We start from the raw sequence: 16,568 nt of genomic DNA on the forward strand, positions 1-16,568 counted from the left end.
GAACACAATTTCTACACCACTCAAGAAGCAAGCAGTGTTTGATTCATCTCCAAAATCCTGCTTCAATTTTAAAAGGTGCTTGTCTTCACTTTCGATGCAATTTAGGTGAGTGCTTCTGTTTGCGTAGAAACAAAATTGATGGTTGCCAAGGCAAGTAAGGCAAGAACAGAACAACAATACTCATGCTTGGTTCATGGCCTATGGAGTTGTGCATGAGAGCATTGATCTAGCGTCGTATTATACTGCGTATTCTATATCATCTAGAAGGCTTTGGATTAGATTAATTTTTAGTACTTTTTAATTTAGAGTTTCCAAGACGTTATGGACCCCCTTATCTCTAGACTAGACTCTTTGTCATTAAAGAAGTTATTAAAAAGCGATGATTTTCTTGCTTCTCTGTTAGATTTCCCCATTAAATAAATAACCTTAGATTTTACCTTAATACATATCATAGATCATATTAGTTAAACATTGGTTGTACTATGATTTATTAAACTATGTTCTGGACATATATACTTGTTTTACACAATATACAATACACACACCATAAATTCAATACCTAACTTAGCACCTAATCAACCGACTGGAAACACAATCCAATTTCTACAATCAAATCCATGGTGTTTAAACAACATTTTGCTGTAACCATCCTTCTCTCATAATCTGATTTAGTTCTCACCCCCTTATAATCTTGATTTGTTCTCACTCCCCTCATTTTTAGGTGATACATGAGATATTCTACTCCTCATAGAATCTTATTCTACTCTTAATATGACTATCATAATTCTATTCTATTTACAATTGTATTAATCTTTAAATAGTTTTTCTAAAGAAATACAATTTTACAAAGAAATTTTTAGGAAAAGAGTCATAAAATCCCAGTTTCTGTACTTGTAGTAATTTATATTAATAATCCTTTAATATTATTATGTAATTTTTGTAATTCAAATAATAAGAAATTGTAAAAAAGGGATAAACAAATCTTATTTTTGTACTTGAAAACTCGGTTAATTAAGTTAAGCAATGTTTTTATAACCGATGGACCTTGACCTGATCAAGGGATCGCTCCCTGGGTCGGCATTCTGAACTCCGAACCGATGATTGAGACTGGTGAGTCATGTTTACATCAGCATTGATGTAGGGCCCCCTGGGATGAATAGTGTCACAACGTTAGAATGCGGTTATTTTTTCGGATGATAGTATCATCATCTTTTAGCCTTTCAGAGTCATTTTAGGGGTTTTTGGACGTTTTTATATTTTAGGAGTGTTTTTGCATGTTTTTTGGACGTTTTTATATTTTTAGGGTGTTTTTGCAAGTTTTTGGACATTTTATAACTTTGCAATGTTGTTAATCTGACCGGTTTAACCATCGGTTCTTGACTCAGAAGTTGAGCCATGGGGTCGGCATTGTTTGCCAATTCAACTTGGGTCAATCATCCAATGGTTGAAACCGAGTTTATAATGTTCCGACCAGATAAGGGGCCCTTCCTGATCGGACTGGCTAGTCGGTCTAGGTTTTAAAACTATAATTTTAGATGTGTGAGGTATATAGAAAAGAAACATAATTTCATTTCAATTTTAAAATATATATAACAAAAACAAATATATATTCTTTAAATCCCAAATGACAGTCCTAATCACATATATTTCCTTCATTATTTTCACACTAAAACAGGTAGAGCAAACTTTTTTAGTTTTCTTGCCCACAATAAGTTATAGATTCGATAGACCCACCAAATTAATTTCATAGGTTAACAAAAAGTTACTTAAGTATCTTTGCAAGAAGTGAACTTAAGCCAAGAAAAGGATAATTAAACCTTAGAATTACACATTATTATACATCCACATGAAATTATGTTTAAATATATATAACAAAAGGAAAAGCTCTATATTAAATAATAACGTAATACTGTTCCCCAACATTGTAAAGCTTCCAAAAGATAGTGAATTAACTTCAACATAAAATGGGATTCAATATCTCTTATTAATGAACTTTTCCTTTTTAATTGGAAAAATAGTCTTTCCCATTAGTTAATCCCAATCTACCATGTCAGGGTACTTTTTGAAATTAATTAATTAATTAATTCTTATTCTTATTAAATCCTATTCTTAGAGAAATAAAGTTTAATTGAATACTGAAGACGTTTACATTTTGACACAAGAAATCATTATTCTCTTAGTTATTTTATCAAATTTTTCATTAAGATGAATTTTAATAGCTTGATTCATTAAAAAAAATCATGGTTCTTTAAATCCATTCTCTTCACCATTTTTCAAAATAAATAAAAAGTATTGTTCAGTTATTAATTAAACGCAATTTACAACAAAATAATAAAGTAAAACCATCGTGATAATAAATTAATTCATTTTGTTTCCTCTTGACTTGTTTTAAGATCAAGTCCTTTTTTGGTCCCAGTTTGATTGACCTGGGCATCAGAGTAGACTCAAGGCAACTAAAAGAAGAATTCAACTAGTTTGTTTGTTTTATTGAAAGCATAATGAAGGAAAATTGTGGTGCGACTTGCCAGCTGGCTTTTATGTCCACCTTATAGTCTAGGGTTAGTTGTTTTTATGTCCCACATCACCATGTTATGGGATCATCATTCTTAAAGAAATTTTTGTGCATGAAAGTACGAGAAATTTCCTTGATTACAACTACTGATCAAAATTTCTAAGAGTGGGCTGGCGGTTTGCTATCACAGATACTCTTAAGTGAATAAAAAGTATTATTATCTAATAAATGATCTTTCAACCTTTTTCATTAGTATTTATGATGAACTTATCCTTAGCTAATTTATTTTATAATAGGAGAGCTATATCTAAGGATTCCATTAATTGATATGAAATGGATTATTTTATTTATAATATTCACATTAAATTATGTTGAATTTTAGTAATTTTATAAGCTCTTTTCAGATATTTTGCTTTTGCAATTGTGCCATTGTCTCCATGGAGTTGCGAGTGAGTTGGTGTAAAAATTGATATCTGATTGATAATTCATTTGGAATTTCAAGAATATTTTTTTTTTTTCCACAGAAAATGATAGATACATCTCAACTCTAAGTCAAATTGTTTTTTTCCATAGAAATTAGTGATGGTCTAATTAAAGACGATTCTCATTGGTTTTTCTTTCTTGCAATTACTGTTTGAATACATAAATTTCTTCTTTACATCGTGCTATTTCTCTTCACTCTGTTTCAAGATTAGTCCTTTTTGTTTTCAAAGAGTTTACGACTTATCATTTGGGGACTTTTAAGGTTTTCTGTTATACATCAATTTTGAACCAATCAATTAATGGGCCCGATACATGAATTTAGAGAATGTTCTGCATGTCAATTCCAATTAATTTAATTTATTGGTCCCAATTTGCCGACCTCTTGCTTGTTAAGAAGTCAAAGGCAACAAAAGAAGAAAATTCAACACGGCAACTCTTGCAGCCTATAATGATTAAAAAAAAAAAAAAAGACAGTTCTATATACGATCAATGAATATAGGAATTGCTTATAAGATTTGAATCACTATAAACTCTCTTTCTCAATTTTATTTACTATTTTGTATGCAATTACTATCTCAGTACTTCACTCACTTTCAAAATCTGCTGTGGTGAAAGTCTTTGAAAATTTCAAACCAAATATTAATTTCAACTTTGTCATAAAAGTTCAATGACTATTAATAGAACTACTGTCAGAGGAGACTTTGAACTTTCCTAGTCAACGAAGAAGAAAAGGACGAAGAAGAAAATAGCCATTGAGATGTCAAATCTAACTATTAATACACTCTTTAACAATCAAAGTAGAGCATGGAACCGTTTCAATCTAAGCAACCGCTTTTTAGACTTATAACATAAAATATCAACTTTCCAGGTGACCAGTAAAATTATTATTACCTAAGTTTAGGTAACTCAATTCACCGTAATTCACCCAACAATTTGGTAATTCACCAGATAAAACATTATCTTTGAGGTAGAGAAGTTCCATGTACTTTAACTCATTTTTACCATGGCATAAGAATTGGGAAATGGATCCTGAAAAGCTGTTATTGGAAAGATCTAGGTCAATCAACTTGGAGGATAAAAGGGGCAAAGGACCTGACAGATTATTTGAATTCAAGAAAAGTGATCTAAGAGTTGCAACATTAACTAAATTTGGAAGTTCTCCATGGATTCGGTTGTGGGAGAGGTTTAAAAAAGTAATACGGGGAAAAGAATTTAAAAACCTATTAGAAATGGTATCTACAATTGTTGAGTTTGATATTTCCAACATTTCTAAATTCTTTTGTGAATGAAGCCATGATGGAAATTTAGGCCCTAAAAGACAAGAATCCAAGCTTAAAACCTCAAGTTGAAAAGGAGGAAGCCAATCAGGACTAAATGTTAATGTTATTGAGTTATGAGATGCAAAAAACTGAAGCAGTTTGGTGAGATTTGCAAAATGAATTTCAGAAATACTTCTATCCAATTTGTTATAGGAAAGATCTAAAAATTCTAATGACAAAAGTTTTCCCATAGAGAATGGAATAGAACCAAGAATAGAGTTGTTGTGTAGGTCAAGATAGGATAGATTCTTAAGTTTCCCAAGTTTATCCGTCAAATGACCAAAAAGTTGAGATCTTTCCAAATCTAAAACCTGTAGCCCCTCTGATATACATCCTGAGAAGATATCAAGGACTTCAGATATACTTTGATTTAATTTCACACCGAATAGACAGATTGATTTCAAGTTGCAAAGTTTTCCAAATGATCTTGGAAGTCTCCCTTCAATTTTATTTCCTGACAAAGCTAGGTCCTCAAGGAGGCTAAATTTGGACAACCAATTGGGAAATGCAGAGTTGAAATCATTGTCAGATAAATCAAAGTGCCTTAGAGAAGTCAAGTTTTGAAGTCCATCAGGAATAGGACCTCGAAAATTATTTTCAAATAGTGAAAGAAAGACTAAATCATTAAGACCAAACATCCAACTAGGAATTGTGTCACCTAATTGGTTACCAGAAAGATCCAGGACAGTAAGAGACGAAAAGTTTGCAATGGGTAGTGGAGGAAAGTTAGAAAGCTGACAAAATGACAATTTCAACACTTTTAAAACAGAGAGATTATTTATGGCTTGCAGCTGCTCAGAGGATGTGCTAAGGTCCACACCACTCAAATCAAGGTGTTCCAACAAAGAAAGGCCAGATAACCAAAAAGTGTTCTCAGCATACAAATTCGAATAAACATTGCAACCAAGGTCAAGATATTTCAGGTAAGAGAGATTTCCCAATTGATGAGGAATCATTCCTGAAAATCCAGCTTCAGAAAGATCAAGATATCTTAACTTTCCCATAGAACCAAGAAATCTAGGAATCTGAATTCCTTCAAAATCATTGTTGCTTAAGTTCAAGTAAATCAAATCTTTCAAATCAAGCAAAAAGGGATTAATCTTACCACCCAACATTGACTTTTCATAAGCTTCATGCACAGAATCATACTCAACATCATTCCAAAAACCAATGTCAGTATAATTGTAAGGATCCCATGGATTTTGAAGGTGGAGCTGGAGAACACGACCTGTCAAGTTGTCACAGACAACACCAGCCCATGAACAACAATCTCCATCACCTTTCCAAGAGGCAAGCCGGTTTGATGGATCTTTGAGATCATGCTTGAACCTTAAAAGTGCTTCTCTCTCACTTGCAATGCAATTCAAGTGGGTGTTTCTGTTGCAGAAGCAAATGTTGATGGTTGCTAAGGCTAGTAACTCAAGAAAAAGAACAACAATACTCATGCTCGGTTTCATGGTCATTGAAACTCTGAATAGAAACTATATATAAAAGGGGATGTGATGAGAACCTTATCAATAGCATTCTATATATACAGGATTATATGCTCAATAATCTCAACATATCTCAGTTCAGGATTGATTTGGAAATTTTTGTGCATGAAAGTTGCAGGAAATTTCCTTGATTACAAATTTTGATCAAAATTTCCAAGAGTTCTTAAAGATATAGGCCCCACTTCTAGAAAGTTCAAACTTTGGAAAACTCATCTTCTTAAAAACTCCACAGATGTTATCAATCAGACAAAAAATTTTGATGCCAACTTATACGCTTGTGGAGAAGTAGACAGCTCCGAAAGAGAATGAATTTATTCAATGAAGTTTTCATCTCACATGCTTATTTCTCTAAATTGTAATTCAAATAAATCTATTAATATTTTATTTATTTATTTATAGCTTATTAAAAATCCCATAAATATTTTTGAGATATAAACTAATTAAATTTAAAAAGTAATTATGATTTTAAATAAATTCTTTCGACAGTAGATAAGTCTAACCCAAACAGGCTTTTTAAGACTTTTAATGATTATAGGGTCACATAACATTGCTGCATATTGAGACTTTTATCGTAAAAAAGTTTTTGGCCACCAACCCAACGTGGAAGATTTGGGTACATTGTGTTACATATAAAGCAGTAGAAGTCTTCGGCCAACACCAAAATGAATCCGAGAAAGAATAATAACATGCCATGGCAACATGATGAATTCAACTAATGACAATTAAATATTAATAATTAAAGAAAGATTTTTATCAGTAAAAAAGTTTGAAGTGTTATTTATCATGACAAAAATCACTAATATTTTTATTTAGACTTTTTATTCTCATAATCAAAAAGCAATTAATTACTTGACTCTATTTTTATGTATTTAAATTGTAATTGTTAAATTTAAATTCTTTAAATTATGAATGATAAATCATAGTCATATATAATTTCCTTCATCATCTCCTCACTAAAACAAAGTAGAATAGAATAGAACGATTCTAGTTCTCTTGGCCACAATAAGTTAATAGAGGATTCAATATACAACAAAATTTCATAGGTTAGTTGAATATCTTTGCAAGAAGTGAACTATAAGCCAAGAAAAAGGGATAATTAAACCTTAGAATTTTACACATTATTTATAACATTCACATGAAATTATGTTTTAAAATATATATGACAAAAGGAAAAGCTCTATATAAAATATATAATGTAAATACTGTTCTCCAAAATTGTAAAGCTTCTAAAAGATTATGAATTAACTTCAACATAAAATGGGATTCTGTGTCTCTTATTAATGAACTTTTCCTTTTTAATTGGGAAAAATACTCTTACCCAGTAGTAATCCCAATCTAACATGTCAAAAGGTATTATCAGAATACTTTTAGAAATTAATTAATTCTTATTCTTATTCAAATTCCTATTCTTAGAGAAATAAAAGTTTAATTGAATATCTGAAAACATTTACATTTTGACGCTAGAAACTATTATTCTCGTAGTTATTTTGTCAAATTTTTCGTTAAGATGAATTTTAATAGCTTGATTCATTCAAAAAAAATCATGGTTCTTTAAATCCATTCTCTTCGCCATTTTTCAAAATAAATAAAAAGTATTGTTCAATTATTAATTAAATGCAATTTACAACAAAATAAATAAAGTGAAACCATCATGNATCATAGTTCTCTTTTGATGATTCTCAGTAGTTGATAGTATCATGGTTCAGTGTTGTATCTAATGATTCTTAATAGTTAATATTATGTTTCGGTATCGTATTTGATGATTTTCAAGAGTCGATAACATTATACTTAAATAACCGGTTCTATTCGGAATCATATAACTAACAAATGTTAACTCAAGGAAGCACATAACTAACATTAGATGAATGGTTTGTGTCAAATGATACTACTTTTAGACCAGCACCTCTAAGGAAAAAGGAGGAAAAGGTCCATGAACATGAAAATGGGTGGCAAAAAATACTAAAATGATAACTTTTGAGTGGGAAAGTGACTTGAAGTGGAATATATATATATATATATATTGACAGAATGAATGAATTTTGTGGCATAGTGATTGTTCTTTACTTTTGTTTGCTGCTGCACGAACTGCAGCATTTTTGCATAGGATCTCATCTTTTTATCCCATGATGCCAACCCCCATCGTTCTTTTGGCAGAGCTGTGTAAAGTTCAAAACCTGCCGGTGTCTTTTACATTTCTAGTGAATGGAATTTTCCTAGAGGGGTCCGGGCCTAAAACTGTGTCCTAGGACCCGTCCTTGGTAGGACCGGACCAGGCCCAAGGGAGATGGCACTGGTCCCAGGCTCGTTTATTTTTAAAACCCCTCAAATTACATAAACCCTTCTGAAAAGTATTTAAAGCCTTCCTATAATATACACGATAAATTTAGGTGTTAAAATATAAGCATTTCTGAAAAGTATTTAAAGCCTTCCTATAATATACATGATAAATTTAGGTGTTAAAATATAAGCATTGGACTAGTCTGGGCTCTAGGAAAATTCATGGGCCTAGGACCAGTCTTTCAAGATTTGGGCTTGGTCCTTCAAGGATCGGTCCCAAATTAGGTCTGATCCCAAATTAGGTCTGATCCTTGAGGGCCCAACCCTGGGACTGACTGGGCTTGTCCACCTCTAAATTTTCTCATTTTAAAAGAAATAATGTTTTATATATCTATGTGAACGATTGTATATGTGTCCGTTCAATTGGTATTAAGTCATATTAATGACTTGACTTGTTGATACCACTGAATATGATTTGTATTTAGCATGTAATAATGTGGTCTAAATAAATAATAGGTTTAATGAGCAGGTCCAACATGTGAACTCTTTTAGTAATTTAATTGATACAGTTTAATATATCGATCTTGTTCATAATTNAGTTAAATCACTAGGAGAAAATCTCATATGAATGCTTTCATAATTTCCTCTTTGATTGAGTTAGAAAGTTAACAGTATCCTATGATAGAACAAGGCCAAGCAATCTTTTTATTTGACACAACATATCTTAATCTTAATCTTCTAAGATATCATTTCGTTTTGTAGGAGACAACAAATAAAAAAATAATTGCTAAGTGTTTGAAGTTATAATTGTCCCACATCGTTAAGTTGATAGGTTGTTAAGATGTATATATACGGTTGGATTCTCTCCTTCATTAAATTAACTTTTGAGTGTGAGTTTTACTTAAAACTATTTTTATAAAGTTAAATGTATTATTATATTTGAGGGCTGTATTATTATATTTGGGCTCAAGCTGTATTATTATATTACTTGTATTATTATATTTGGACTGAATTATATTTTGGGCTTAAGCTTGTTTGGGCTGTATTATTATCAAAGCAAGTGAACCGAGTTGGAAAGGAGGAACCATTATAACCCATACTTAAGGTCAAAATATCTAAGATCAGTGAGATTTCCTGGTTGGTAAGGAACCATTCCGGTAAATCTAGCTCCAGAAAGATCGAGGACCAAGGAATGGAGGAATCTGAACGTTGGGAAAATATCATTTCCTTAAGCTCAAGTAAATCAAATCTTTTAAATCAAGCGAGGGATTTATCTTACATGCACAAGTTCTTCACTTTTGTTACATGCACAAAACATAAAACACATTACATACCCAAAAAAAATAAAATATGTAACATTATCATAAAAGTACATACAGTATTTCAAAAACATAATTTCTACACATTAATTATTAATATTTTAGATATTAGTTATTAAACATAATTTGAACCATGTGATGAACAACGTCTCTTTTTTTTTTTTCTAAGACGAAACATGCGACTCCCAAGAAGAATTAACATCATGATAATCCATAGATATACTACAATCCACAGTTCAAGGGTGGATATTAGAGTAGTTGGTAACAGTTATTACTGATAGAAGTTTTGTTTAAGGGAGGATATTAGAATATTAAAGTAGTTTGGGATTTACTGATTTACCCTTGCCTGGGATTTACTGATTTACCCTTGCCTTGTATTATAAAAGGCTTGTAAACAGTGAAAGCTTTTAATAAGAAAAAAACGAAAATTTCAGTCTTCTTCTTCACTTGCTCTGTTTCTTTTCAGCTCATTAGGTTTACATTTCATCTCTAAATCAACTGCTATAGAGTGGGCGAAAGCTCAACTTGTCTTATCTAAGGATTTGGGGTTGCAAAGCTTATGTTAAGAAATTGACTTCGAACAAGCTGGGCCCAAAATCCTGTAAATATATATTTGTGGAGTATCCAAAGGAGACCAAAGGATACTATTTCTAGCACCCAGAAGAGCGCAAAATTTTTATTGCTAGATCTAGTGTCTTCCTAGAAAAGGAATATTTTCTAAGAAGTACTAGTGGGAGAAAAGTATAACTAGATGAAGTTCTAGAACCACGAGATATACTAGACGAAGGACAGGATGATGTGCCACAGGAAGTGGTTGAACATCATGAGGAGGTTACTCCACAACTTGTGGATCAAAGTGAACTACCTCAAGTAGCATAGGAGCTACGTAGATTTGGGAGAGTACCCCTTAAGCCCGAGAGATATGGTTATCTCATGACTCAACATGGTGACGTACTAGTCTACCAAGACAATGAACCTAGAACCTACGAAGATGCTATATCGGATCCAGATTCTGTTAAATGGCTTGAAGCCATGAAATCTGAGATGGACTCCTTGTACCAGAACCAAGTGTGGTCTCTGGTGGAACCACCTAAAGGGGTAAAACCCATAAGGTGTAAATGGGTCTTCAAGAAGAAGATTGACATGGATGGCAACGTGCATACTTATAAAGCACGGCTGTTTGCCAAAGGTTTCAAACAAATTCATGGCATTGACTATGAAGAAACCTTTTCGCCGGTTACCATGATTAAATCCATCCAGATTATGCTTACGATTGCTGCATATCATGACTATGAGATTTGACAAATGGATGTCAAAACTGCTTTCCTGAACAGAAACCTTAGGGAGGATGTGTATATGACACAACCTGATGGTTTCAATCTTGATAGTCAAGCTAATAAGGTATGCAAGTTGCAGATATCCATTTATGGACTCAAGCAAGCTTCAAGGAGCTGGAACATTCGTTTTGATGAAGCCGTAAAAGAATTCGGTTTTATCAAGAACGAAGATGAGCCCTATGTTTACAAGAAAGTGAGTGGGAGCGTAGTAGCATTCCCAGTGTTGTATGTCAATGACATACTTCTGATTGGGAATGATATACCAAACTTGCAGTCTGTAAAGACTTGGTTATCCAAGTGCTTCTCTATGAAGGACTTAGGAGAAGCAGCCTACATCCTTGGAATAAAGATCTATCGTGATAGATCGTGTAGGTTGCTCAAACTAAGTCAGAGTACATAGATAAGGTACTGAACACATTCAGTATAGAAAAATCCAAGAAGGGATTTCTTCTGATGGCATATGGTGTCTATCTCTGTAAGGATATGTGTCCTTAACCACACAATGAGAGAGATAGAATGAAGAGGATCCCACATGCTTCAGCAAGTGGATCCATCTTGTATGCTCAGATTGATATCTAATATTCATTCAACACTTGTGGTGGATATCAATCAAGCTCAAGTGAGCAATATGTTATGTACTTAGATTGATGTCTTATGTGCATTCAGCACTAATAGAAGATATCAACTAAATCCAAGTGAATGACACTGAATGAGTGTCAATGGACATTCTTAAGTACTTGAAAAAGGCTTAAGAATATATATTCTTGGATTATGGAGGGAAAGATGAGCTCAATATAAGAGGATACAGTGACACTATTTCCTAATGGGAAAAGGATGATTATGGTTCGCAATTTGGGATTACACAATTTTGTCTCAATGTGACTGCAGTGAGCTGGAAGTGCTCGAATCAGTGTATTGCAGCGAATTCTACAATTGATGCTAAGTGTATCACATTTTTAATGCCGCCGTGTAGGTGGTTTGGATCAAGAAGTTCATTACTGAACTTGACGTGATTCCAAGCATTGCTAATCAAATATAGTTGTACTGTGATAACAATGAAGCCATTGTTGTGGCTGAGGAATCATGGTCTCACCAGTAATCCAAACACTTACTTAGTTGATTCAATCTGATCTGAAGGATCGATAAGAAAGGGAACTTGCAGAATTGCAGAATACCTACTAACACACTGTTGAAGTTTCTATTATAGCAGAAGCATGATGGGCACTTGGGTCATTCAATGTTGAGTGCATGAATGACTGGCTATAGTGCAGGCACATGGGTCATTCAATATTGAGTGCATGAATGATTGGCTATAGTACAAGTGGGAGATTGTTGGAGTAGGTGCCCTAGAGCCAATCAATTATTGTAGAATTGACTCTTTGTAATTAATTATTAATTTAGTCCTACTCTTCATACATACCTCCACTTGTTTATCTGCCACCGCCAGATGCAATATGGTGTTGCCATCATCATCCTTAGATTAATTCACAAACTCATGATCACTCTTTTGCTCCAACGAGAATTTCAGTGCCTCCAACTGGTCAAATCTCACGCAGGCATGTAAAATTGCTTCACCTCGTTCCATCATCATTCGAGACCTAATTTTAACCAACTCTTTTAAGACACTAACATGACCCTTAATTGAATGCAATATATACTAGGTTTTTTCCGTCACGATCACGAGCAAAGCACATTTCACGATTAACCGATAACAATTTTTTAACTATATCCAAGTACCCTTCTGAAGTTGCTAAGTGAAGTGGAGATGATTTACGGGAATCAAGCTCTCCGGCAAGCTCAGGCTTACGACCAAGAATTTCCTGCACAAATTCTGCATGACCAAGCATGGAAGCTATGTGCAAAGGTGTCTCTTCGTAACAGCTCACAGTAATTCTATCAAGAATTAGAGCATCCTCTTGAAGCAAGTTAAGCAAGGAAATTATATTCCCCTCTACCGCTGCTTCATAGATTCTTCTTTCTATTTTTTTGTGAGAATGATTCACAAAATTAATTTGCCTTTAGTTATTTAATACCCCTGAACAATGCACATGAGCAATGCGCGAAAATTATCGTTGGCTGTGTATTTGTGTGGTTTAAAATCTTTGAAGAATATTTATAGAGTGAGGACAACTATGAAGTGTCTAGGATGCATATGCATGTTTACGTAGCAATTCACAAGAAAAGAATACTGTCTCAACTTTTGTTAAGAGTATTTGGCTCCACCAATGCAATAATTAATTAATTAATTTTTTTTTTTTTTTTTTTTTTTTGGGTCTGCCCTTTGCACAGCCTTTGAGCCACATACAAGTGCCCAAAATATCTTATTTTGTTAAAAATAATAATAATAATACTTCCTAACTATCTCTGGGTGATTGAGTGGTTCGATATAAACTCTTAGATGTATTACTCAATAAGTCTTAAATTCGAGTCTCTCCTCGATTGCTAATAGAAGTAGCCATGAGAGCTCTTATCAGGCCCATAATTCTAGGGTCTCAAAGGATTCATAGAGATACGCATAAACTGACCTGAATACCTCCGGTCTCAAAAATAAATAATAATACTTCATCATATCTCAAAGGTACAAATAAAAACCACAATATATAAAACTTATATTTAGAGATGGCCATACATATAAATTAATGTTTTTTTTTTTTCATATGTACGAAATACACATTCGAAACATTTATACGAAGCCACGAGCAGTGACCATGGTTACCCTCAATGTACGTTTGGTTCATGGAATGTTGGATTACTAGAATCTTATATTACCTTGAAGATTACTAGAAATCTCTAGGAAAATGTATTTGGTTAGTTAGTAGGTATATTATATTAATTAGTTTGGTTAGGAAAAATAAATTGGTGAGTATGTTATTTAAATTATCAAATTACCTTCTTTTTAAATATTAATATAATATTATTTTTATTATTGATTTTTGAATAATTCTTTTAACCCCCAATATTTCAGATTTAGCTAAGACACCCCCGCTTATATAAAACTTTAATTTATGAAAAAATCAACCCCACCCCTTGCCGCCATAGCAAACCACCGCCGGAAGTCTCCGAAAGTCACCATGAGTAGCTCATCATGACCATGATACTCTTATATATTTGTTTCTGGCCATATTGATGGCCAAAAATGACCATATCAGGCTAGATCTGACTGTTAACGACCAGATGCTTTGCCATTATTGGCCAGATCTGAACGAGATCTGACCGTTAAATCTGGTCGCTAATGGCCACAGATTTGGCTAGAAATGGCCAGATAATTTCCGGCCATATAGCAAATCTCTGTCATTTTTAGGGACTCCAGCGACTTTCTGGCAGTGGTCCGTGGTGGTTGGCTCGCTGTTAGCGGTGGTGGTCTGTAATTTGTTATTATTGTCCAAAAACTTAATTAAACAATGGTAAAATTGAAATGGTATATTAATATAAATTTATTTTAAAACAAGGGCATTATTATCCAGAATTTTTATTAATAAGGGATAAAATTGTAACAAAAATAAGATTACCAAGGTAATCTAATAATACCTAAGAAAATGGAGATAATTAGATTACCTCCAATATTACCAACAATTGCAACTATTGGTAATGTAAGATTACCAGAATTTTATATTACTTGACAATTGTCAAGTAATATAAAATGACATAACCTCAATAATCTTTCATTACCTCTAACTAAATGCCCTAGGCCTAGAAATGGTTACACAATTAATTATTACATAAATATAAAACAAGAAAAAAAATTAGCCCCGTACAGTTTCAGAATGTATCCATATCCACACAACTATGGTTTTTATTCAAATTGCCCCCAATAATTACATAAATGCATTAAGCTAAGAGCCTAAGAGCAAATGACAGATGACGTTAGTGGTTCGTTAGTCTCCAAAGGTTAGAGTTGTCTTTATATTTTTTCTTCCCCTGGTTCTTTTTTATCTCATTCTGCATCATCTTTTTCATTTTCTTTTCTTTCTCCCCCTCTTTTTCCTTCTTCTCTCTTCCTCTCATTTTCTTTCTTCTTCCGCTTTTTCTCCCCTACCGAATGACAAGTCACAAGAGGAGCTTGCATAGCCGCCGCAAGCTCCTACCTTGGCCGTCAGAAAGGAGCCCGTGTGGCCACCACGAGTTCTTCATTGGCCACCGCAAAAGGTGCACCTGTGGCCGTCGTGAGCTCTTCCCTTTCACACCACCAGCTCCTCCCTTAACCACCACCAACTCCTCCCTTGTTTTGAAGATGTTCGAATATTGGTTTTGTTGTGTGATATTTATATATGGGTTTTGTGATAGATTTTGGGGTGGTTTTAGGTATTTGATAATGGGTTTTGTAACGGGTGATGGTGAAATTTCGAATTGGTTATTGTGGTGCGGGAATGGGTTTGTTTATATTGTTGTTGAAGATAGAGTTTTGGGTTGGGTTTTCAGATGGTTGATGGTGAGTTTTGTGGTGATTGATGATGAGTTTTGTGGTGGGTAGATGAGTTTTGTTCGTGGTTATTGAAGATGTGTTTTGTGATGCTTGATGCTGGTTTTTGAGATTGTTGATGGAGGTATTTGAGGTGGAAGAGAAATTGGCAAAGAAGAAAGATGGGGAAGAAGAGGAAAGATAAACAAAAGATGGGGGAGACATTGTGAATGTAAAAGAAAGGGAGGAAAACAACATTTTTATTTTTGAGTGGTAATGGGTATTTTAGTCTTTTAATTGCTTCTGTCTAAATCTCCATCAACTTTTACGAATTCAGTTATCTCCGTAACCAAACAGATCCTAATTTTGTTGAAATTCCAGGCAAAGGAACGGAAGGAAGATCTCATCAGGTTGAGGGAGGATCTAAGAGAAGCTGAAAGTTAGGTTCTGAATTTTTTTTCTGTTTTAATAATTCATTGATTTTTTTTTAATTTACTTGTTTGATTTTGGATCTAGATTCTTTGCATTGCGATTTGTTTCTGCAATCGGCTTCTTGTAAGTGCTATTCCTTTGATAGGTTGGGGAAATTAAGCCCTAAGATCGACGGAGATGCCTCTCATCGTCGGTTCAACGACGTTCTCCGCCGCGGATTTCTCCGACAAGGTCATTTTTTTTTTTATTCGCTTATTGTTGTTTTAATGATAATCCTCAACTACCGTTGCTGTTGTTGTTAAAATGTTTGTTAATTTTGCAGTGAGACTGAAGGAAAGGAGGGGAAGAAGAGGTGATTCCAATCAATGACGACGTTTTACAGGTATATTATGAAAAAATGCAGTTCTATTTTGAAGTTAATTTACTTAATATATAGTTAACTTTTTGCTAATTTTAATTTACATTGGAACGATAAATTGAAATGTTAGTTTATAACATATTACAAGTTTGATAGTTTAATATTATAGTTCTACATTCAATTTTATGACGTTTTTCGACTTTTTGATTTGTTATATTTTAATGTCAATATGAGGAACTTATGACATTCTAGAGTAACTAAGTTAGATACTGCTTTCTGGATTGCTGGTGGGGAATTTCTTTGACATAATGTTTCTGAATTCATGAGTATTTAAGAGCAAGAATGGTGTTTAGTATAAACCTGTTTGATGTAAATTTTTGTTACAAATACAGAGTTGAGCTATGAAGATCAGGTGGAGCAGCTTAGGGCCTCTGTTGATTTTCTTGTGGAGCTTTGCGACACTGTTTCTACGGTTAGAGGGACCTACTGAAATTTTTCTATGTGCTCTACATCATCATTGCTGTGTTGTATTCACATATGTTGGGTGCCTTATAATTTTTGCAGGCAAAAGAGGGCAATTTTTCAAATTGGTCTCACCAAGGTGTGGACTTCATTTTAGATGAGGTGCTGACATGAAAT

General features: G+C 33.5%; 1 protein-coding gene across 1 annotated transcript; it reads right to left on the reverse strand.

Annotated features, from left to right (window-relative positions):
- Nucleotides 1-3,851: 3,851 nt before the first annotated feature.
- LOC116109121 (receptor-like protein EIX2) lies at nt 3,852-5,759 on the reverse strand. Its single transcript, XM_031395383.1, has one exon. It carries the CDS (start codon nt 5,757-5,759, stop codon nt 3,852-3,854), a length of 1,908 nt encoding a protein of 635 aa, XP_031251243.1.
- Between the last annotated feature and the right edge of the window lie 10,809 nt (nt 5,760-16,568).

This window comes from Pistacia vera, unplaced genomic scaffold (assembly GCF_008641045.1).
Source record: "Pistacia vera cultivar Batoury unplaced genomic scaffold, PisVer_v2 Contig101, whole genome shotgun sequence".
In the NCBI taxonomy this organism is placed as follows: Eukaryota; Viridiplantae; Streptophyta; class Magnoliopsida; order Sapindales; family Anacardiaceae; genus Pistacia; species Pistacia vera.